Below are 23190 nucleotides of genomic sequence, written 5' to 3'. Positions count from 1 at the left end.
TGCTGATCACAGAGCGGTTTCTCGTTGAGTACGACAATGTTTTGTATATGCAGACTGCGGCGCAGCTCCCCTGTAAGCGTCCGAGGCTATGCTAGACTAAGTAGGCCCTGCCGTTTTAGCCTGCTTACGATGCAGTAGTCGCGGAAATTGATGCGAGCACATTCGTCGATATCAATACATTTCTGACGCCATTTCTGGGGGCCGGTTAGTTAAAGCCTCGTCTAAGAGTGGAGGGTTTCGGGATAGGAGATTAGGTCGTACGTGGTTCAGCCTCGTGGGTAGATTAGGCGTATTTAAAATGATGACGCCCTCGAAATGAGAGGATGCATGCGATTTGGGTTTGATAGACTTTCCCGTCCCAGGTTCTTGCACCATGGACTTCTTCTACCTGGGTCTCGTGGTTTCGCTCGTGGGATTCAGCCCTGCTGTAGAGGCAAAGGCCCATTTCAATCAGCATCTGCAGCCCCTCGAGTTTCCACAACCTCGCAGACTGTCTGCTGCGAGTTCACCGGCCCGTATACAAGCGAGGGCGGATTCTCCACAGTCTGTGCTGAGCAACACTGCGAGCTTCGACTACCTGCACGATGGTGAAGAGAGCGATTCTGAGTCTGTCTTTGCAGCGACGGTAGATGTAGCGTCGCACTGGCCAATTTTCCTCCTAGAGGACGTCGACGCACACATGGAGGATGTATCCTGCTCGGAGTCCCAAATCCAGCTGGTGTTTGAATCGATGGACACCATGCACAATGTGAGAAGACAGGTCGAATCCATCGGCGACTTTGTCATTGTCACCACGCACAGCGGTTGTGACCCGGAGGGAGAGAGATCTGCGCATCGGTAAGCATATCAGGGTGTCTCGCAGTGAATACAACTAGCTCATACATAGCTAGGGTTACCAAAGCCACCTTCGACCCGGATCGCCAACTGGCAACATTAGAGAAGACGCGGTACACCTGGCAAGAAGCTTTCCACTCCACCGAGGTGTCATTCTCTCGCAGACACCACTCGTCGATCCGAAAACGCTCGCATACTCTCGCCAAGCGACAGGAACCACATCCGACTACGACCAGCAGTCATTCCGCGACGGACGCTGAATTCACGCCGACCATCTCCTTCCCAAGTGTCACCGCCACAACCCCGTTGGCATCGACAGCAACAAAGTCTCTCAATGAGCACTACAATGATCGGCAAATTTGGCCTCCCGATCTTCCCGGTGCGGATCTAATCGGGTGAGTGGACGGTGTCCGATCTCCATCCATACAGCACTGGTGGCTCATCTCATTCTGTAGACCAGAAGGCGTGACGGTGTCCTGCAAAACATGCTCCCTCGAAGGGGAGATCGAGATCACCAAAGGGTCATTCCGGGTTTCGGACTCAAATGATCTCTCGGATATGAGTGACACCATTGCTTTTCTCGACCATGGAAGTATCGAGATCGTGGCAAAGAAGCTCGCTGCGCAGGTCCAGCTTGGCTTGGACTTTGTCTTGAGCCAGCCGCTGATATCGTTGAATATGACGCTTCCTACGATTCCGCTCACTCCGTTTGAGGTAACATTTTACTCACAGCCGCAAATCAAAAAAGCTAACAGATGTAGATCCCCGGTGCTTTGGCATTTGGGCCGTTGATCGAACCCCACTTGTCGTTCAGCGTGAGCGCTGTGGAAGAGATAGGCTTTTCGTTTGGCTTCAATGTTTCGGTGAGTTGGTCTCGAGACTTACTTGGTGTCGTCGTGTTTAACTGGTCACAGGTCCCCGACAACTCCAACATCATGATCAACATGACTGATTTCTCCAACTCCTCCATTTCCGGCTTGTAAGCCAATCCATCCCTTTATACAAGCCCTAAGTTAACACCAACCAGCGACGAAACCACCTTCCACACACTCCCCTTCGAATCCACCTTACCACTCGTATCCCTAATAACAAGCGCTTCCTTCACCCCACAAATCCTCCTCGGAATCAGCACTGCCAAAGGCCTCGTATCCGGCGGAATCGGGGCTTTCTTGGAGCTCCCAAAGCTCGCCCTAAACATCACGCAACTAAGCGACGTCGACGAGAAATGCGAACCATCGTCCGAAGACACCAAGTCTTCTCTCGACGATCTATTTGGCAACTTAACCAATTTCATCCCTTCGGTGGATGTGAACATGGGCGTGCTGGCGGACTTTGGAATCGACATGGGAAAGGAGCCCCAGAGCACGGCTGTTCAAACGGTCGTTGCGTCTACGGGCTATCCGCTTCCAACTCAGTGCTTGAAGTTTGATCCGGATGAAAAGACGTTTGCCGTTCCTACGCCTTTGGCTAAGGTTGCTAGTGGGAAGGCGGCTGATGGGGACAAGGGGGAGAAGGGTGGCGTGGGGAGGGTTGGGCCGAGGATGGTGTCGGTGTGGGCATTCGGTTCCTTTGTTCTTGGACTATGTTTCTTCTAGATCAAGCATAGTATAAGATGGTGATATATATAATATAAAGACATGGGTACTATCTGCATGGCAGATAATGTCACTACACAACAAATTCATGGCTACGCTCCCTATCAGACCCACAACTAGCCAAATATCAAATCAAACAAATACCCAAACCAGCCTACAATCAATTCCCACTCGACTTCACAAACTCCGCCGCCGTCCCCAACTCCTCAACAACCTCCTTCCCCGCAACCTTAAACGGCTCAACATCCTGCAAAATAAACATCATCCTCACCCACTCCGTCTGGCTCGTATTCGCCCACGCATGCATAGTCGCCCTTTGCACAACGATATCCCCCCTCCCCAGCACCTTCTTCTCCCCCGAATCAAGCACCATCTCAATCGATCCCTCCATAATAACGCCGATATCGAGGCTGCGCGTGCGATGCATAACGCACGAGCTCCCCGGCGCCAAGTCCACCACGCGGCAGACCGTGCCGTTGGGAGCGACCACTCCCAGCTTGTCGGACGCCACGGTGGCGTCGTGGGCGGCGAGGTCGGCATCGTTGGCGAGGTTAGGCCGCATGGAGTTTGTGTAGACTACGTTGAAGGCCATGCCTTGGTCTGGGACGGGTTGCATCTCGGTGAGGGTGTCCCGCTCGATGATCGATTGACCGGTTTGGGGGTTGTAGCCTGTTATGCAGGCGGTAATGGGGGGGAGGGGCGAAGGGTTCGCTTCGGGGGTTTTGGGGTCGTTCGTCATTTTTTTAAATGTATATAACTAGATGGTTTTCTGTTGAGTGTGGGTTGGAGAGTGATGTAGTGGAAAGGAGGTAGATGGAACGGTTGCAAGTATGGCAAGGTGGGCAACCCCGCAATGGGGGACTCTTTAACTTTTTAATATAATCGCCGCTACGCCAGAGCGTTGACCAACCTTTAGTATAGAATTAAATCTGACTGATATCCCCAGCGAAGTGTGTAGGATGCAGTGCCCCGCGCCATGTCAGCTTGTGGTACAACTATGCAGGCGGACAATTTTGGATCATAAGATAGATAAACTGAGTGGAACCCGGTATGACGGTCATCACAGGGCTAGGATGATGCGAATCATATGATTCGACACTACAAAGTAGAAGCCTTATTTTCTATATAATTGTGTATATAGCCATATTCTCCAGAAGTCAAGCTGGACGGGTGGGCCTCTCTAGGCCAGCCACTCGATTTCCCCTCGAAGCGCCGAGAAAAAGCCTCATAATTAATAGCACAGCTGATAGACAGTGTGGGCACTTGCATGAGCCTTGGGTGGGTTCCTGAAATCTTGGATGCGCAATGCGGCGTAGGAATATCATAGTGGTTGATTCGATTGGCCGTCGAGAAAGGTAAGCCCATACCTGCGGCACAAGCACAAGTGATCACCAGCACAAGGAGTATAAAGCTATTGACTGTGTTCCCCCTAAAAATAGTACGCCTCCAGGCACCGCTGCTATTCTCCGCTTTGAGGTCTCATCACTGGTTGTGGAGAGTAGCGGATAATTCGCTGGTTTTGGCCTGCATCTTCTCCCCCAGCATATTACTTTTATTGAACAGGTAATCAAGCACCATGGGCGTACAATTTTGTAATGATTGTGGAAATCTCCTTGATATCTCTTCGTTGGAGACCTTGCAGTGTGAACGGTGTGGGACAGCCGCGAAGAGTACGTTGATGTTTCTTCTACTTCCTCCAGTTTATGAGTTGACGGCTTCGAATCCCCTAGACGAAGCATTACTCCATACGCAGAAGTTTCCCATCTAAGCTTCGCGACAAATTGAGATCTCATACTCAGGAAGTCACGCGTGAAGCCATTGCCTCTGGTCCAGAGATCGACTTGGACTATATCAAGTGCCCATCCAAGAACGTCACGTATGCCCAGGTGCAGTTGAGGAGTGCTGATGAAGGGAGTACCATCTTTTATACCTGTTTACAATGTGGGCATAGGTGAGTTAGCTTTCACTTTCTATTAAGATCGACACTAATGTCAGCTTCATAGATGGCAAGAGGATAATTGATGACCTGGTCGAAATCCTTTATGGGTGAGACTCTAGTAAACACTATTATGGAATGATGAGCGAGAAACTAGACTTCCTCCGATTTTTTCCACTGTCTGTCATTGGTTCTGCGATCTCCTTGGTTGTTTTGGCGGAGGATACATAGTAGTTTCAAGGTGCTTTCAATCAGTGCTTGAACCTTACCATATCAACAACTGGTTTGAGACATTGATCAAGCGTCCAGGCTGTAGACCACTAGAGGATCGCAGCAACTTCCCTCGGCTCTTTTTTTTTAGCAGACACTGCAATCTAGGTAGACACCAAAGAATGACTACAACATTATTGGGTGGTGTCTATACTCGAATACGACCCAGCATATCAGATGACTCAACGCGGAGACATCGGGGTCCCAATGCGGAATAGCGCGTGAGCACGGCCTCAGGCCCTTTATCGCACGGCTCTCCCATCACGACAACTTTCTTCAGCCTTTCTTCTCTCTCTTCTCTTTTCTTCTCTGTCCACATCTGACACATCTCTCGATCAATCTGAAAATCCAGGAACCGTTAGCCGTCGCTACAGAAAGTTCAATTCATCTAAATTTCCAGCTTCGAGATCTCAAAAAGTGGTTCTAAGACCCGTTGGAGCTAACCCTAACACTTCTGACTTCTACTCCACACGGCTTCTTGCTGAGTACTACAGAGTCCACTCATATTTGCAACCATTACCCTATCTTTTCATAAACCACACTCTTACTTTCCTCCTTTTTCTTTTGATTACGCAATCTCATACGATGCCACCAGACCAGCTCCTGTTTCAAACGGGTCTCGGGGGTCATTCCCCCGAGAATGAGTTGCTCGATTTCGATCATTTCTTCCAGTTTCCGTCGGACGAGTCTGGGAGCGACCCAACCTCGGTCACCTCCATCTCCCCCAAGGATCTTGACTTGACCTACACCGAGACCGACATGTCCAATTGGGAGTCGCAGGCCGCATGGTGCCCCGATGCGTCCCTGGCCGACTGGATGAACGTCGACGCCTCCCTGGACATGGGCAACTCGTGGGACACGGGTGCGGTCCTGAACCCAGCGGACATGTTTCAGCTCCCCACTATTTCCTCTACGGATGAGAGCAGCGCGTGGGTACAGGACGTTCCCTCCCTCGGCGATCCGTTCTACTCGGTGCTGCGCGACATGGTCGAGTCCCAGGCCGCTGTCGACCCGCGTGCGTCGTCCGACAAGGAGAAGCGCAGAGAAGCGGCCATCGCGATCCACATGCAGCGTCTCCAGGATTCGTCGCTCGTCGATCTCAACCCCTCGTCCGACTCAACCACCAGTTTCTCGTCAGGGTGCTCAGTTGCTCCGTCGTCCGCGACTGCAGCGACCACGCCGCCTTCCGAATCCTCCCACCAGTCTCCCACTCCCGTGCCCTGTGGGGGGATGGAGATAGTGCTGGATTTGAACATGGACACGGCTACCAATCTGCCGAAGAAGCAGAAGCCGCGATCCCGCGCCCAAAAGGAGAATTACATCAACGTTCGAAAGCATGGGGCTTGCGAGAAGCACCGGAAGCAGCACAAGAGGGTACGTACCGGGGACTTCAACAATGTTTGTAATGATATTAATCTATAAATAGTGCAATTGCCTTGACAAGGCCGCTGCTCGGGTCGCCGTCACAGACGCTGCGGCTGTACCCAAGTCGGTGTTTGCGGAACGGGGACGAACTACAATGCGCCGGCGGGTTGACGAGATGGCATCGCCGAATGTACAACTCCCCACGACCGTTGACAGGGTTCGCCGCCATAAGATCGTGTCTCTCGATCCTTCCTGTGGCGTCCCAGAGATGGTGGCTGCTCCACACGGATCTCGCAGCTCCCTGTCTCTTCAGCAGCGCCCGGAGGTGGTGAATACCGGGCACTTTACCCGACACATGGTATCTACCCACGACCGGGTACTACCATTGGAGGGAGTTGGAAGACAGACGGTCGATCAGAATCCTTCAGTCCTCCGCCATGGTCGGAAGATATCCGACAAATCTGGAGGATCCGGACACCGGCCACTCCAATGCACGCAGGATTCATCGGTCCTTGGACATCGCGCGGCTTCGGGAGAAAACCCATCCTCTCCAGCTGTCACCCGATGCCCCAATGCCGTGGCCTTCCAAAGCGATCAATCAATGGTCGAAAGATACCGCCTCCGGCCCAAAACGCAGGCCGTGCGGTCCCCAGCCCTTTCAGCATCAACAAATGTTGTCCAGCGAGAAGCGGGCCTCACGATACAGTCTCTCCTCAGATCCGCAAGCTCCGTCATACAATGTACGATTCGTGGGCTTGCTTCTGTATGGCATTGTCCATCGGCACTGGTATCGTTGGCCGTCTATGGCAGAATCGTTATTTTCTCTTCTCGACAACATTGGCTCACTCGGAAGGGATTGGGGCTGCTCTAGCCCGGTGATTGATTGCGTCTATTAGCGAGTGTTTTTGGTGCAAATTTGGTCCAGCGGCTTGTAGCGATTGTTTTATGATCTGGTGATACCACGCCTGTTTTAGTTAGCATTGATTCTGCCAATAAAAGTATAAACACTGATTTACTTTCTCCTATTGATTAAGCTGTATGGTGCCTGTCTCTAGGTTGTGTACCCCGTCTCATTGGAAAACTTGTTCCATGGAACCAACGACTCGCCGGAAACAGCAAGTGCAGTGAAGTCATGTCACAACGATGCAAATATGCCGGACTCTACTCAAGTACAGCAATAACTTGGTGAACATATTGTATATAAATCATCCCATTCCAACCTCAAAGGTGTGGGGACGAACGCCAGAAAGCGCCCCCCACAGTAAGAAAACCCGCCCCACGCCATCCCTGCCTGAGGCGACCACCGGCATGGCCAGACTCTCCTTTTCGCGCCGCCCATCGCGAGGCCATCCGTATCAGTATCAACCTGTTCAAGACACTCAACACCCTGCTGTTCTGCATCGAGTCTTCCGCATTCCAGTAATCATGTGCGTGTCCCTCTGATATATAGATACTTACCCCGCCCCTCCCCTCCCTCCCACTTCAACAACACACAACCACAACCACAATATTTAGCGGAAATAAAACCAATACAGTACTGACATGTCCTCCAGACCCATCCTCCTCGTGCTCACGCTCCTCGCAGCCGGAGTCGCCATCATGGGTGAATCCCTCGCGTCTGCTAGTGCTTCTGCTCCCGCAGAATCGCACTTCCAATTCTCCACGGTCTCGGGGTACTTTCTCCAGGATGATCCCAATACGGATCCGGAGCAGTTCGACTACGTGAGGACCTAGCACTCTTCCTGCCCTCATCCATTTTAACCGCATATTAATAAATACGTGAGGCCCGGAGCAGTCCGCCACCAACTTCGGCCTCATTCCCCGGGCCTACGAGGCAGACCCCGACTTCGATTCAGAGCAGAAGCGCACCCAATGGGAGCGGTTCGCTACCGAAGTCCACCGGTTAAACCGCGACAGCGCGTCCAACGTGTTCTACAAGGTCCTCTTTTTGGGCCGACACGGTGAAGGCCTGCATAATGTTGCTGAGGCGCGGTATGGGACTGAATTGTGGGATGTATGTCCCCCCCCCCCTCTTGATTTAATTTGATTTTCTCCGTCTTCCAATATGTTATACAGTGACTAATATATGTAAAGTGCTACTGGTCCATCCAAGACGGCGACGAAACAGGCTCATGGGTCGACGCCCGTCTCACTGATCTGGGCATCGCGCAAGCTGAGCTCGCCCACCGCACGTGGGAAAAGCAGATTGAAACTGGCATCCCGGCCCCACAGTCTTACTACGTCAGCCCGTTGAACAGGTGTCTCGCGACGGCGAGTATCACCTTTAAGGGGTTGAATATGCCGCTTACGGATCCATTTCAGCCGCTGATCAAAGAGGTATCCCCCCCCTCCCACCACATCTCTACATACAATGCACCCTCAACCCAAACAACCAGTCCAACTAATAAAACAACACAGAACCTCCGCGAAACTCTCGGCCTCCACACCTGCGACAGCCGCTCCACCAAAACAGCCATCACCACTGAATACCCAGAGTACAAAATCGAGCCAGGCTTCGCAGAGACAGACCCGCTGTACGACCCCAAGCTCCGCGAGAGCAACTCCGCGCGCGACGCCCGTCTGCTCGGCTTTCTGCAGGATGTGTTCGCGCACGACGACAACACCTTCCTGTCGATGACGGCGCACTCGGGCGCTATAACTAGTATTTTGGAGGTCACGGGGCATAGGGTGTTTGCGCTGTCTACTGGGGGGGTGATTCCTGTCTTGGTGAGGGCGGAGCGTGTGGATGGGCCTTTGCCGCCTAGGGAGGTGGAGCCGCCTTTTCCGGCGCCGGTTTGTAAATAGATAATTCTTCTTTGGATGGAGGAGTAGTTGGATATTCTTTCTTCTTCGCCTTCTTCTTGTTCATTATTAAGCTGGTTACATATATCAGAGGTGTACAATATTTACTACGGTGTAATTCTAGAAACGAATACTACAAACAAAAAAGAAAGAGATAAGTAATTCCGTATAATACATTGGTGAACCAAGCCGCCAGACAAAATCCACTATGAAAGCTTTCTTCCAATCTTGCAGCCAGAATACGCTGTTCGACACCACGGGACAATCCTTGAAATGTCTAAGATATACATACACTAACGCCGAATAGACAAAACAAAAGGAAAAAGGGCGAGATGAAATGAGATAAATCCGTGAAATCACCAACTATAGTACTGGTTCTGGGCGGAAATCTTCCGGTCCGGCAGCTGCGTCCACAGCTGGGACTTGCGCTGGCGAAGCGCCTTGGCGTCGCGGTCTTGCCACTCGCGGATCCGCGTCTTCTCTTCCTTGAGCACGACGGAGAGGGACGTGTAAGGCGGACGCATCAGGTGGATGACGCCGCGCGCGCGGTGGTCGTAGTCGACGCCGTAGGGTCCGCGGTTGACCCACGCCTGGTCGATGTAGATGGACGTCGGGTCGGCGATGGCCTTGCGCTCGCCGGACTTGAGGACGACGTTGACGGGTTTGGTCGGCGCGTTGGCCTCACCGGTCAGGCCGAGGCCCATACCGGAGCGGACGACGGCGACGTTCTTAGCGTGCTTGAGGTGCTCGAGGACATCCTTCGCGGCCTTCTTCTTGCTGAACCGCATCTGCAGCATCGCCTCGTCGATGTTCTTGCCGGCAATCTGACGCGCCAGGGGGCCCAGCTTCTTGACGGAGGTCTTGAACCAGTGCGACTTGGACAGGGACTCGCGCTCGGAGCGCAGAATCTGCTGCGGCTTGCTGAGCCGGCCCCGGTGGCGGATCTCGCGGATGACCATCTTGCGCTCCCAGCGGATGCGGGCCTGCGGGCGCGGATCCAGCACCGGCGCCATGGTCTCGCGGTTGCGGGCCTCGGCTGCCATGGCGCCTTCTTCGGCCTCCGTCGGGGTGAGCTCGGCATCCTGTTTGCGGGCGGGCATCCGACCGCTAGGGATCAGTTTGGGGCCGGCTTCCTCCTCTGCGAAGATGGAGTCTGCGCCGAGGGAGCCCTCGCGTTTGGGCGGGGCGGTCGACCGCCGCGTGATCGTCGGTTTGGCGTCCTTGGAGCCGCCGAGGAAGAAGTTCTTGATGCTGGAGAGGGCGGATGGTTTGGAGGGCTTCTCGGTGGGAGGGGTGTTGTTGTTGTTGTCGCCGTCTTCTTGGGCTCGACGGGGGAGGGTGTAGGTTAGGGTGCGGCGAGGGACGTAGGAGATGCCGGTCCGAGCTGGGGGGGGTGGTTAGTTGGGTTGCATGGGAGAAGTGATGGATGGATTTAGTGGACGTACCGGATCGAGCCAATGGCCCATAAGGGTGGAGAGCAGCCATTGAGGCCATGGCGAGGGATGGGGGGTTGGGTGGTGGACGGAGGTGAATCTATTATGATTGAATTGATGCTGGAAAAAAGTGATCGAGAAAGTCGGTCTTGGCTGCGGTTGTGGTCGGAGTGGGTGACCGTATTGATGCCTGGTGGGTAAGGCAGGATTCAGTCGTTATGTCCACATGCGATGTGCATATACCAGTTTACTTCTTGTTCAACTCATTGGGTGTGCTGTCAATGTAGACTGACCTTACATGTTTGTGCTACTGTAACAATGCCCAATAATATCACCCAGTATTGATCGGACTGGATTAATTACTACAGTACTGGGCTACTGGCAATATATTATCCATCTCGTGGACTGGGTAGTCAGGACCCGTAGACTCAAGCATCCTCCCATTGACCGGAAGATAGACTCAAGCCCTGCGTAGGCTCTTGTAGGTACTCTTCCCTGAATGCTCTATTCATCTTCACCCAATAATCCGCGCCGGGAGATGGTCCTCTGTTGCCTCAGGCCCGTATGATCTCACGTGAGGTGTTCCTGTACGATTACCTCATCGCTGCCTGAACATCAATCGATCTTCATGATCATGGAGATTATCTTCCTTTTTCCTTGTTACTATTTAAATTCAATAGATAAATAAATAAAGGATGTATCTATTCCACTAAATTAGCAGCTCGATCAATACGAGACCCCGTATGGTGCCTTGTCGGCCGTTCTGATTGGTGTCACTGACCTTCCCGTCTTCCATCATCGTCATCTTCTCGGCTTCATCTCTGCTTCATCTTCATCTGCATCTTCCCTCCCATCTGCCTCCTCACCCCATCCATTCCATCTGTACAGATCTCCTTTTATCATCGACTTTTGGTCGAACCGTGGGTGTCTCCTTCACGGTTTCCCCATCGGTTTTCCTTTCTTCTTCCTTCATTTCTTCCTCCCTCGTCCATCTTGTAGTGGTGAGAAGTGAAGACCGACAAATCTCCACCGCGTCGATCCCACTACTTCCCATCGGTACGCTCATCGTCCATTCGTCTGTTCTTTTTTTCCCATTTTGCTCTCTTCCCCTCCCTCTCTTCTCCTCTTTTCTCCTCTGTGTGTCAGATATACCGGTGTATATCACCCTCATACTCCACCCATTCTGCTACCTTTGGACTTCCGCCTTTCAGGCCGCCCGCTGACCGGCTCGACCAGCCCGCCAGCAGAGCTTATTAGCTTTGTTTTCTGCCCCCTCCGCCCCGTGTCTCACTCTCCACGCTCCTCCAGCTCTCTCGACCACTCCGATCGTCATCCTCTCCGCCTTGACGGTGAAAAAGGAAGTCAACAACCAGAAAAAATCAACCAAAAAAAGAAAGAGAGAAAAGAGAAGAAAACAGGAGAAAAGAAAGAATTGGCACAAAAGACACTACAAGAAATTAGAGCTGTCTTCGCAAAAATAGAAAAGAGATTCGGTGACACTACCGAGGGGGAAAAATCTACCCGTCTTGATCGTTGAGCCGCTGTTTTTTTTCTTCGCCTACGCAACCGACAGTTCGGGACCCTCCCTTCTCCAACCGGTAACAGCGAAAACAACAGCAGAGGAACGACAAAGAAGGAAGCGAGGACAGAGAAACAAAGGAACAAAACGACTCGGTCCACCACTCCCAGTTCTGAAGTCTGCACAGGCTGTGGTCGGAGCAGGAATGGACTCGTTGATGAGGCAACTTGCGGCTGCTCGTTAATTCGGACTCTTATTTTCCTATCTTTCCTTGGACCTCTTCACCAGTTTCGGTGACTCGGTCATTGCCCTCAATTTCTAATTTCGCTTCGTTTCCCTGTCGATCGGGCAACTTTTTTTTTTTTTTCTCTTTTATCTATTGATCTTGTTCCTCTACCCAACTAAATGATGGACATCAATTCACTCCTTTCGCCGCAGGATTCTAGTTCACAGTCCGGGCGTCCTGCGTCGGCTCCGGCTCCCTCGCCTACTCCGAACACTTCCGCCCCGGCCACGGGTCCAGCTCCCAAACCGTTACGCAAGAACCGCGCGGGTGCCACGAGACAGGGCATGACCTCCTCCCCCCTGGCGCAGCACGTGTACGCCCCTCAGAATCTGCCCGAGCCGTCTCCGCCGGCCATGAGTCCCATGGGCCCCAGCAGCGGAACGCCCCCTCCTCCACCCCGGCAGCCGTCGACCCCAGGCATGGATACCCTCGCCGATCTGGCTTCCATGCAGCATCACCAGCCCCAGCGCTCCAACACCCAGATCCTGCGCAATACGGAATCCTACGAGAGCCAGCTGTCCCCGTCCACCATGTTCCCGCATGTCACATCCATCGCCCACAATACCCCGATCCCGCGGTCCTCCTTCGACATCGCCATGTCCGACGGCCCGCGCGAGAGCGCCCGCCGGAACTACACCGCCACGTCCTTGGTCCCCAACGCACAGCGGATGGCGACGGAGCTGTTCGGTCAGATTCAGGAGAATCCCCAGTCCTACGATGCGCATGTGAACTTCGTGCGCCTGCTGCATGCCGGCTTCATCAACCACGTCTACCCGCCCAACAATCCCGACGTCCACGGCGACCCGCGCCAGTACGACCTGCTAAAGGACATGCGCACGGCGCGCGAGGAGATGCGTAAGCTCTTCGCCATGGGCGAGGATCTGTGGGCCGAGTGGATCCAGGACGAGAGCATGTTGGCCCGGTCGGTCGATGAGCGCATCGCCGTCATGGAGCTCTGCGTGAAGTCCGTGAAGGAGGAGTACGGGAGCACCAAACTGTGGAGCATCTATGGGGAGTGGGTGCTGTACCTCTATAATGCCGCCCACGGCGAGGCCGGCCAGGGCCAGTGGTCCGAGGAGGACCGCCTCGTGGGCCGGGAGGTTTTCACGTGGCAGTCGGTGCTGGACGTGTGGCGCCAGGGCGCCGAAGCCACCCGCTTCCGGCTGGCCGACAGCCATCTGATCTGGGATCCGTTGCTGGAGCTGCAAATGCGGGACGTCTCCCAGAATCCCACCCAGGAGAGGGTCACCCATCTCCGGGCCCTGTTCGACTCGCGGCTGCAGACGCCCCACGCCACCTGGGACCAGACCTTCCAGCTGTTCTCCGGGTTTATCTCCCAGTACTACAACGCCAACTACGAGAGCATCATGGCCGAGACCGCGGCGCGGTACGCCACTCCCGTCAAAGACACGTACGCCGCCCGGGAAGGGTTCGAGATCCGACTGCGCCAGGCGGCCGAGACCGGCGACGCGACCGCTGAGTGGGCCATCTACGCGGAATACATTGAATGGGAGCTCAACCGCAACCGTCGGAAACGACTGTCGACTTTCGACCTCATCAATGCCCTGTATCAGCGCGCGGTGCTGCGCTTCCCCACCGACGCCCACATCTGGGAGGATTTCGTCATGTTCCTCATCAACGAGTCGCTCCACGGCAACACCCACACCACGACCATCTCGACCCTGATCCGCGCCACCCGGCACTGCCCGTGCGCCGGCACCCTGTGGTCGCAGTACCTGCTGAGCTCCGAGCGCGAAGGCGCGACCTTCGCGACGATCGCGGACATCAAGCACAAGGCCACGAGCACCGGTCTGCTGGACGCGGGCGGCATGGAGGAGGTCCTCAAGGTGCACACGGCCTGGTGCAGCTACTTGCGTCGGCGCGCCTTCCTGTCGGACTCGACGGACGAGGACCTCGACGTGGCCGAGGTCGGCATCCGCTCCGCCATCGAGAGTGTGCAGGAGCTCGGCGAGAAGAAATACGGCCGGTCGTACCAGGGTGACCCGCTGTTCCGTCTGGAGCGCATCTACATCCGGTACCTCAGCGAGAGCGGCAGCTGGGACAGTGCCCGGGAGACGTTCAAAGGGCTGGTGAGCCGTCGCGGCAACAGCTACGAGTTCTGGCTGACCTACTACGAGTGGGAGCTCATCTCGTGGAGCAAGTTCGTGCAGGGCGAGGCGACCGCCGATGCGGCACGCCGGACCCCCAACCCCAGCTACGCCACGGCCGTGTTGCAGGAGGCCGTCAAGCGAACCGACCTGGACTGGCCCGAGAAGATCATGCAGACCTACGTCTCCCACTGCGAGGATTACGAGGATTCGGAAGAACTCCAGCTGGCCCTCCTGGAGACTCGCAAGGCCACGCGGGCGGTGACGGCGCGGCGGGAACGGGAGGCCCGTGAAGCGGCAGCGCTGCAGGAGCAGCACGCCGCCGCGTCGGCGGAAATGGCCACGCACACGGAGAAGCGGAAACGGGAGGACGAAGTCAGCGTCAACGGCCTGCCCACGAAACGCGTGCGAGCCGAGCCCGTTCCGGCGGCGGAGGCGGAGGCGGGAGGCCCCCCACGCGATCGGGAACATGCCACGGTGATGGTGAAGAACCTGCCGCCCGGGATCACGGAGCACAAAGTACGGCAGTTTTTCCGTCATGTAAGCGCCCCCTCTCTTTCTCTTCCACTGTCGTTGTGGGATGCGGATGTATGCCTCGATACTAACGAGTCGCAGTGCGGTACGATCAACGGCGTCAGGATGCTGCCCGGTGAAGGCGGAGGCTCGGAGGTCGCCATCATCGAATTCAATTCGCGCGACGAAGCCCTCGTGGCGCAGACGCGCGATCAGAAGTTGATGGATGAGCATGCGATCGAAGTGCAGTTCACGACGGAGGCGACGTTATTTGTGACGAATTTCCCCGCGACCGCCGATGAGGCGTATATCCGCCAATTGTTTCAAACAGTAGGACACCATCTCCCAGATCCCATTACATAACGAATGGTGGACCAAGCTGACCATATCCAGTACGGTGACATTCTCGACGTGCGGTTTCCTTCGCTCAAGTACAACACGCATCGCCGATTTTGCTACGTGCAGTTCCAGGATTCCGGCGCAGCCTACCGGGCTCTGGAAGTGAACGGAACCAAGGTCGACGGATCTGAATTGAGTCTGGTAGTAAAGATTTCCGACCCCGCGCGCAAACAAGAGCGCCACGGCCCTATGTATGAGGGGCGCGAGATTCACGTGTCGAATATTGACTGGAAGGCCAGTGAGAACGATATCCGGGAGTTGTTTGCGCGGTTCGGGGGGGTCGAGACGGTGCGTCTGCCTCGCAAGGTTGATGGGGGCAGCAAGGGGTTTGGCTATGTGATTTTTTCCACCAAGGTATGTCTTGATTGATCTTTCCAGTAAAGGGCAAGATACTTACATATCACAGGAAGAAGCACAAGCGGCGTTGGCCATGCACGAGCAAGAATTCCGGGGCCGACCCCTCCACGTGAAGATCTCAATCCCCCAAGGGCCCAAGCGGAGCGCCACGACGATAGTCTCGCAGGTTGGTAAGTCTCAGTCGCCCGAAGTGAACGGCTCGAAAGACACCGGAGCCGAGCGAGAGCGGACGGCGCGGACGCTGGGGCTCATGAATGTGCCGGACACGGTCAACGACGCGCGCATCCGCGCACTGGTGGAGCCGTACGGCCGACTGATCAAGATCATACTGCGACCTGATCACCAGGGGGCGATCGTCGAGTTTGCGGATACACAGCACGCAGGCAAGGCGTCGCTCGAGCTGGAGGGACGGGAGATCGCGCCGGGGCGACGACTGCACGTGGGGACGGTGCCGGAGATGCTGAAGCAGTCGGCGGAGAGGAAGGGACCGGGGGTGTCGAAGCCGACGGAGAAATTCCTCCCCAGCAGTGGACCCATCAAGCGACCGCCGCAGCCGGGGGCTCGCAGCGGGAAGCGGGGAGGGCTGGGGGTGAAGCGAAACCCAACAGCGACAGCGACACCCTCGGCGACACCCTCGGCGACGACGACGTCTGGTGATGGTGAGACGAGCAAAAAGAGCAACGACGATTTCCGAGCGATGATCCAGGGGAATCGGACGGGGTGAAGGGCAGAGGGCCGGCGCAAAGGACCGCAGGGCAGTTTTGGCGTTTGCAGGGGCTTCATTCCCCCTTTATTGGTGTTACCTAAATGATGTGTGTGTATGATCACGTTCTGCTTTGAGCGGCTGGTTCTACGGCTGCCGTGTAGATTATCTGCATTATTTATTATCATGATGGTGTGTGTGGCATTTTATAGTTGAAGGTAGATCTATGGAGTAGATGGAGATGATTGATTAGCGATAAAATCCCGCAAGCGGCATGACCCACCAGAGCTTGAGCTTCTCCACCCCGTGGAACATCATTCCCTCCCTTCACCTTCATTCCCTCCCTTGGTCATCTTTGGTCATCTCTCTCTCTCTTCTCGTTTATCTAATCTAGGGAGTTTGATCTATCATCAACATCTCATCATCGTATCATCCCCCCCAACCCATCAATCTACGTGGCCACACCACACCACAACTGCATCTCACCCCGCCCGTCCAAACCGCAACTGCGTCATCAACAAGCAACAAGTAGCGCACGTCCGGTGTCAACACCATGGATTTCCACCTTGTGCCTCGGGGGGAGGATCGTAATTATACGGGGTTTTTGACCAAGACGATTGTTTATATTGGGGGGTTGATGCTGTTTATTGCTTGTTCGTTGCCCACTCCACTTATCTAGGCATCTACATATATCTGTATGAGTGGGACTTACGCAGGGGCAAATGTGAACAGCGTTCGGATTGACGGTCTCTTCCATCGCTATTCCGAAATGGGTGACTTATCACAGCGACTCGGTATACCTACCCCTCCCCACCCTCAAATTAAGCATTGAATTCAAATACTAAGAGAAGGGTGGGAAAATAGAAACCAGGCTACACCTACACCTACGGCCTCCACCGGCGCTGCTCCTCGCTGACAAACACCTGCGAATCCTTCCCCAGCAGCGAAGACTGCCACGCGGGCGACCGCTACTTCTGCTCCATGTGGCGGTCGGTGGGGTTCCTGATGTCGTTTGCGGTGGTGCTGGAGGGGATGAGTCTGGTGTCCTTTTTTGTGGTGCTGTCGGGGGGGAAGAGGTTGAGGGAGAGTGGGTGGAAGGTGTTGAGTTTGCTGATCTTGTTGAGTGCGGTGGTGCAGGTTGGGAGTGTTAGTTTGGTTGTATCTCTCCCTTTTTTCTTTCCCTGGTTTCTTTTTCCCCTGTTGGGGGTTGGGTTTGCATACGAGGCTAATGATACAGGCATATCTCTACGACAACGAAGACAGATTCTTTGCGGGGTGGCAGCTGGATGAGTCGTGGGTGTATTGCACGGTGTCCTGGGCGATTAGTCTGTTTTGTGCAGGGGCGTTGATCGCTGCTGGGAGGAGTTTGCCTTCTGAGGGCGGGTATGAGTTGATTCCTGACCAGGAGTGATCTTATCGACATCTGGGGATATGAGAAAGGTACTGCGAAGTATTCCAGTGGTGTTATGTGGTGTATATATGATACGAGTAATGGTAATGATTGATGTTTTACAGCAGTAGCAGCGTCGACAGTCAAAGTAAATAAATGAAATCAACCCTCCTAACCCTTTCCATCCCTTCAACCAGACCCAATCCCAGATCTAGAAGAAGAAGAAGGGTGCTTGAAGACAGGCAAGATCTCCACATCCGGAAACAGCAGCATCTTCCTCCTCTCCTCCTCATACTTCTCCAACTCCTTCCACAGACTCTTCCTCAACTCGTCCTCCAGCTTCTCCTCCAGCTTCTCAAAATAGTCCATCAGCTCACGGATGATGGCGCGCATTTCGTCAAATGTCTTGGGGGAGTCGGTCAAATCCACCAGCCAGGTAGGGACGGGGCAGGGTTGGATGCGCTGTTTTCGCTTCTTGGCGTTTGGTTCTTGCTGGGTGTTTTCTTCTGCTTCTGTTTCTTCTTGGGGAGTGTCTTCTGCTTCTTCTTGGGTGTTTGGTTGTTGCTCTCTCTCTTCTCCTTCTCCTTCTCCTTCTGGGAAGTACTCCCCCTCCCCCCCTTCTCCCCCATGAATACTTCCACCATCAGTCCCCCCCATCAAAAGATCAGTTTCAATATCAGCCTCACCATCCGTCCGAGAAGCCAAAGCCAACCCAAGAGCCTCCCTCCTCTCCAGCTCCCTCCTCTCCAGCTCCCTCCTCCTCCTAAGATCCTCCCTCCTCCTCAGCACAATCTTGAATAGATCCACACCCCCCCACTCCTCCAACCTATCCAACGAAACCAGCAGCAGCTCACACTGCTCCCGCGCCCAGTTGTGACACCGGTACCGCGCGCGCTGGTAGTGTTTCCGGCAGTAGTGGACCCATATTTCGTCCGGGATTTGCTTGGTGGTGGTCTTGTTGCGGCCGAAGACGTGGGAGATGAGTTTGCGGAGGGGGGGTGGTGGGGTGGTTGTTGTGAGCTCGCATGTTGGGTATTCGCATTCGGGGGTGCTTTGGATATCGAGAGGGGGGTGGGGATTGGGATTGGGATTGGGATTGGGGTTGGGGTTGGGTTTGGTTTTGCGGGGGGGTCGTTTGCGGGTTGGGGACATTTTCAGTTGTGTTCTTCTCCTTGGTGCAGGTTGTGGTGGTGGTGGTGGTGGTGGTGGTGGTGGTGGTGGTGTCTGGGTGTTTGGGGGGAGATAGTGGTGATGTGTATAGGAGTATGGTGTAGATCTGTAGACGGTAGGTGGAGTACTAGGGTTCAAGATGGAGTGGAGATGGTAGGGCCAAGATAGTAGAGTAAAGAAGATGTAGAGAGAGATGGAGTAGAGAGTGATAGAGAGAAGATAGAGATAGAGACTAAAGCAGAGAAGAGATATGTCCTTATATAGACAACCAGACAACAGACTACGTCCTGAATGAATTACATTTCCTCGAACATGACACCCTCCCCATCAAGACAACCATTGTCCATATATCGCCAGTCTCATTCATGTCAATCAGTCAGTAATTCATCAGTGCATCACATCAATCAATCAATCAATCATCATCAAAGTATCATATCAAACAATTCATTCAATCTATCCATCAATCATTCCATCAATCGCATCAATCATGATATGAATCAATCAATCAATCAAAAATCATAGTCTATGCAACCAAACGCCATACCCACTCAATAATGCATGCCCCTACAATGCCCCGAAAACATACCCAGGGGTACCCATTCATACCAGATCTACCCGGCATACTAAGATGCATACCCCGTCGTCAACCGCGGTACATACTTTCTCATCGCCCGTCCATGGTTGAACCCCACCTCCCCGATATCGATCGTGTTCAGCTCCCGGCTCAGCGCGTCCATCCCGCCTGGTGCGACCATCGCTGTGCTGGTCTTTGTTGGTGGTCCCACTGGCACCTTGGCGGGAATGGGTGGTCCAACTGTGGCTGGCGGTGCGTACATGGAAGCACCTGGCGAGTGGCCTCTGGCGTGGACGCCTGGGGAATGTCCCCTAGCGTGGAGACCTGGGGAGTGTCCCCTAGCGTGAAGGCCCGGCGAGAGTCCTCTGGCGTGGAGGCCCGGGGAGTGTCCACCCGGCGAGTGACCTCTAGTGTGTCCCCCCGCGTACCCCACCTGCAACCCCGGAGACCGTCCCCGCGCGGACCCGCCGTACGGTGCCGCAACGTTCGGCGTGCTGTACGACTTATTATGGTATCCGTATCGCGAACGCCCCCGATCCGGCTCAGCCGGGGGATCGGAGCCTCCCCCCAGATACGACTGCGGCCGGAGGGCCGGCCGGATGTATTCCTTAGGAGGTACGGTAGGCGGCGACGCAGCAGGGCTGTGTCGCGGCGTATTGCGGAAACGCACCACCAGCCCCGGCTTCTTGGGTTTGCGCTCTGGCTCTGGTGCCCACGTGTCCGTAGGCAGGTGGTCCGACGGGTCGATCTCCTTGCCGTCGTCTCCGATGATCGGGGTCGGCCCGCGCGCCGTCTCCTGCTCTGACCGCTGCGCGGCTTCCATTGACTGCGCTGGAGTGTCGTACGACGCGTGGGGGTCGCGGACTACGGCCGCCCGCGCTGCGTTCGGGTTGAACAGGTCGTATGAGTCGGGCGAGAACGGGATTTGGCCGCCCTCGCGCTCGCCGACGGGCGGCTGCGGGCTGACGGACTTGCGCTGCACTGGGTGCGGACTGATCGACTTGCGCTGCACTGGGTGCGGACTGACTGACTGACGATGTATCGGGTGTGGACTGACCGACTGGCGTCGCAAGGGCTGCGGGCTGACCGACTTCCGCAGCGGCACCATCTGCATATTCGTATTGGCCGACCCGCGGCGCACGACGACGGCGCCATCCTCAACCGACGGGTCCACGGGGTATGGCGGCAGCGACGCAACCGGCTCCGGCTCCGGCATCATCAGCTGGCGCTCCTCCAGATACGAGCTCCGGCGTCGCACCTCCCCCTCATACGCCATGCGGTCCGACTCGTCGTCGGCGACGACCGGATCAAACCCGGCGACTAGGCTGGGGGGCATGTGCGGTGCGTTCGTAGGCGGGGGGAGGTCCGTCAGGCGGGGTCCATCGGGCCGCAGCTGGGGCGGATGGGACCGGCGGAGCTCGTTGGAGGTCCGATGGGAGAGGCGCGCTTCGTGGGACGGGCGGGAGCGGCCCAGATCGTGGGACGAGTGAGATAGGCGGAGGTCGTGGGACGACCGGGGGGGCGCGCCATACTCTAGAGAGTAAGCTTGGTACGAGGAGCGCGGTGACGGTACTAACTGCTGATTAGCTCCGACCACGCCCGACCGGTGCACCGGGGGCGGAGGCGGAGGGCCCTCTTCTTCCTCCTCGTCCTCCACCCGCGGTTGCATCGTGGCGTACTCGGCGTGGTACCCGTCACGACTGGGCGGAGGGCGAGACTGCTCAGTGAGGGAATTGACCGGGGCGCGGTACGGGAGACGGTCCACTTCCATCGGCGCCAGGGGGTTATCCACGGGCGCGTACTCCAACGGCGCTTGCTCGTGGACACTGACCGAACCGCGCGGCGGGAAGCGGGCGACCTGGCCCAGGCGAGTCGCGTCAGCGCCAGGCGGGTACTGCTCCGTTGTTGAGAAGGGATAATTCGCGTGATTACTGGTGGGACGAGGTGCCTCGACCCGGCGGTCCGGCTCTGGCTGATAATAGTCGAGCCGGGGCGGCTGCGAAACCCCCGCGAAGTCGGCTGGAGGCATGTTGCTGTAGCCCGAATGCGGTCGCGCGTAGACGCGCGGATCATGGGCCGGGTGAGGTTGCGCATACTCTTGGGGTTGGCGCCTCGACAAGGGAGGGATCTGTGGTGCAGGAGGGATCTGGGTGGGGTGCCATTCTCTCTGCGAATCGTCCGGGAATTCATAGTTCCTCGCGGGACGGAGCGGGACCGGGGCCACTACCGGCTCCTGCAGCTCCGGGGCCTGGCGGGGGGCATAAACGGGTTCCTGGACGGGACGAGGGACTGGAGGCTGGACGGGCAGTGGTGCAGATGGCACCTTTTCCGGCAGTGAGGGTCGTGCTGCGGCGCCCGTGGGGTCACTGGGCAGGGGGCGTCGCTTGACATCCTTGAGCTGACGGGGGCCGGACAGGGAAGAGGAACCGGACATGGCGGGGGCGGAGGGAGCTAATGAGGTACTACTAGATTTCGCGACGATCTTGTCGGCCGCCTGGGTGCGTCGTTCAATGACAGCCTCATCCTCGGGTCGCGTATCGTAGTAAGTCATTTCAATGCGGATCTCACCCGCGTACTTGCCGCGGAACTGCAAGGGATGCCATTGGTCACTCTGACTGCCTCCGGGGATGATGAGGTCTTTCAAGCCGACCCAGGTCTCGCCAATCATATCGGTGCGCTTGTCATCATTGAAGACGGAGAGTTTGAGACGGAGGTAGTCGGGGGATTCGTGTACTGTGAACCGCAACTCCTGGTCCCTGTACCAGAGGTTAGCCATAAGACCTCCCATCGCGCGTCCCCAAAATGAAGGGAAGCTTACCATCTCGGGGTTTGACCACCACGCATATCGGTCTCGGTCTTCTTGGCTTCTTTGCCCAGACGCGCCGCACAGTAAGGGTTCTGTTTCCCCATGGTCTTGCGATTGGGCAAGTTTTTCGCGCGATCTATGACAGCCACGAGGGTGCCGATGGCGGGGCCATCGACGGACATGTCCGCGAAGATGCCAGCGGCATGATTGATGGAGAGTTTATTTGATTTCGACATGTTAAATTTAATGAACGAGGATTGTTGAGAGTGAAGTGAATCCACGAGAGCGGCACACTAGATGAGTTGCCAGGGAGGGGGAACAATCCCAGATGGCATTGGGAGGGATGCTCGATCGAGCAGAGGCTGGTTTTTGATATCGATCTCAGGATCGATGAAACAAGGAAGAAGACAAAGCAACCGAATCAGAGGGTCAGATAGAAAGAGGGAAGAGAAGAAGAGATGAAGTGAGAACGAGGAAGGGAGAAAACAACAACGCGGGCGTACCTCAGGTATCGAGGCGATCAGGCCCACGGGGTGACCTCAGGTGTCGATGGGGAACGAAGTGGGGCCGCTGATTGGCTGGTGGGGAAATCGGGTGGCTGGTGGGAGGCTGGGGGATCACGTGGACGCAGTACTATTGGATGACAAGGCGGTTCCTGCATGACATCCTGCGTGGATCGTCTGTATCGTAATGGAATTACCATACGTCCTCCCCCGAGGTACCTCGAGAGTCTACGGATGTACCTGGGAGGTACCTGGACCCGGGAGAGGTCCACTGCCAGCCACCTTGAATTCTACATCAGACAATATCCAAAACCTGACAGTAGAGACAGGAGGTGAATTCCGTTGCCTACCGGACTAGTGGACACTCCACCGCCACCATCAGGCGGCTTCATTTAGATTCATTTAGATTCGACATGAGCGTCGCTTGGCGGGGACCAGGCTGCGGTCTAAAACAGGTCTAAAATAATCCGGTTTAGGATCAGCCCTACTTGGAGATGACTTGCATGACTGGACCCAGGCAGAAGTGACTCCGAGTCTGAGCCTTGTAGCTCGTTCGTAGCCTCGTGTTATGTCATGTCGACATCATGAGTCACTAGAGGAATGGGGGAATTATATCGACTCTGCCTG

General features: G+C 55.6%; 10 protein-coding genes across 10 annotated transcripts; 6 read left to right on the top strand and 4 right to left on the bottom strand.

Moving 5' to 3' along the window:
• Positions 1-373: 373 nt before the first annotated feature.
• On the top strand, positions 374-2429 carry BDW47DRAFT_123056 (putative GPI anchored protein; the record flags this gene model as incomplete). Its single annotated transcript, XM_024815980.1, has 6 exons — positions 374-837; positions 891-1229; positions 1290-1548; positions 1596-1697; positions 1749-1813; positions 1862-2429. 6 exons carry the CDS (start codon positions 374-376, stop codon positions 2427-2429), a joined length of 1797 nt encoding a protein of 598 aa, XP_024675004.1.
• On the bottom strand, positions 2347-3508 carry BDW47DRAFT_100309 (cupin domain-containing protein). Its single transcript, XM_024811399.1, has 2 exons — positions 3340-3508; positions 2347-3292 (listed from the first exon to the last, which is right to left on the bottom strand). Exon 2 carries the CDS (start codon positions 3166-3168, stop codon positions 2590-2592), a length of 579 nt encoding a protein of 192 aa, XP_024675003.1. The 5' UTR covers positions 3169-3292; positions 3340-3508; the 3' UTR covers positions 2347-2589.
• A 99-nt stretch (positions 3509-3607) lies between these two features.
• On the top strand, positions 3608-4895 carry BDW47DRAFT_100308 (zinc ribbon domain-containing protein; the record flags this gene model as incomplete). Its single annotated transcript, XM_024811398.1, has 4 exons — positions 3608-3784; positions 3869-4099; positions 4160-4380; positions 4433-4895. Coding segments are annotated over exons 2-4 (311 nt in total), but the record flags the coding sequence as incomplete, so codon positions are not given.
• Positions 4896-4939: 44 nt separating this feature from the next.
• Positions 4940-7010, top strand: BDW47DRAFT_100305 (uncharacterized protein). The gene is made up of 2 exons (XM_024811397.1): positions 4940-6008; positions 6061-7010. The coding sequence occupies exons 1-2, from the start codon at positions 5221-5223 to the stop codon at positions 6869-6871; spliced, it is 1599 nt and encodes a 532-aa protein (XP_024675001.1). The 5' UTR covers positions 4940-5220; the 3' UTR covers positions 6872-7010.
• A 280-nt stretch (positions 7011-7290) lies between these two features.
• BDW47DRAFT_100304 (histidine phosphatase family protein) lies at positions 7291-8934 on the top strand (the record flags this gene model as incomplete). Its single annotated transcript, XM_024811396.1, has 5 exons — positions 7291-7427; positions 7554-7722; positions 7796-8014; positions 8095-8337; positions 8419-8934. Coding segments are annotated over exons 1-5 (1133 nt in total), but the record flags the coding sequence as incomplete, so codon positions are not given.
• Positions 8935-9023: 89 nt separating this feature from the next.
• Positions 9024-10330, bottom strand: BDW47DRAFT_74140 (mitochondrial 54S ribosomal protein uL22m). The gene is made up of 2 exons (XM_024819734.1): positions 10248-10330; positions 9024-10186 (listed from the first exon to the last, which is right to left on the bottom strand). Exons 1-2 carry the CDS (start codon positions 10294-10296, stop codon positions 9159-9161), a joined length of 1077 nt encoding a protein of 358 aa, XP_024674999.1. The 5' UTR covers positions 10297-10330; the 3' UTR covers positions 9024-9158.
• Positions 10331-11783: 1453 nt separating this feature from the next.
• BDW47DRAFT_74135 (U6 snRNP complex subunit PRP24) lies at positions 11784-16384 on the top strand. Its single transcript, XM_024819733.1, has 4 exons — positions 11784-14688; positions 14764-14991; positions 15055-15414; positions 15467-16384. The coding sequence occupies exons 1-4, from the start codon at positions 12160-12162 to the stop codon at positions 16139-16141; spliced, it is 3792 nt and encodes a 1263-aa protein (XP_024674998.1). The 5' UTR covers positions 11784-12159; the 3' UTR covers positions 16142-16384.
• A 67-nt stretch (positions 16385-16451) lies between these two features.
• On the top strand, positions 16452-17646 carry BDW47DRAFT_74106 (uncharacterized protein). Its single transcript, XM_024819731.1, has 4 exons — positions 16452-16773; positions 16853-16914; positions 16985-17278; positions 17358-17646. Exons 1-4 carry the CDS (start codon positions 16674-16676, stop codon positions 17529-17531), a joined length of 630 nt encoding a protein of 209 aa, XP_024674997.1. The 5' UTR covers positions 16452-16673; the 3' UTR covers positions 17532-17646.
• Positions 17647-17699: 53 nt separating this feature from the next.
• BDW47DRAFT_123051 (putative pathogenicity factor) lies at positions 17700-18662 on the bottom strand (the record flags this gene model as incomplete). Its single annotated transcript, XM_024815979.1, has 1 exon — positions 17700-18662. One exon carries the CDS (start codon positions 18660-18662, stop codon positions 17700-17702), a length of 963 nt encoding a protein of 320 aa, XP_024674996.1.
• A 393-nt stretch (positions 18663-19055) lies between these two features.
• Positions 19056-22496, bottom strand: BDW47DRAFT_74088 (uncharacterized protein). The gene is made up of 2 exons (XM_024819730.1): positions 22073-22496; positions 19056-22010 (listed from the first exon to the last, which is right to left on the bottom strand). The coding sequence occupies exons 1-2, from the start codon at positions 22294-22296 to the stop codon at positions 19304-19306; spliced, it is 2931 nt and encodes a 976-aa protein (XP_024674995.1). The 5' UTR covers positions 22297-22496; the 3' UTR covers positions 19056-19303.
• Positions 22497-23190: the final 694 nt, after the last annotated feature.

The sequence above is a fragment of the Aspergillus candidus genome (assembly GCF_002847045.1).
Source record: "Aspergillus candidus strain CBS 102.13 unplaced genomic scaffold BDW47scaffold_6, whole genome shotgun sequence".
Taxonomy (NCBI): Eukaryota; Fungi; Ascomycota; class Eurotiomycetes; order Eurotiales; family Aspergillaceae; genus Aspergillus; species Aspergillus candidus.
Note: the sequence above shows the minus strand (reverse complement) of the source record. Positions and strands in the feature narration are given on the sequence as shown.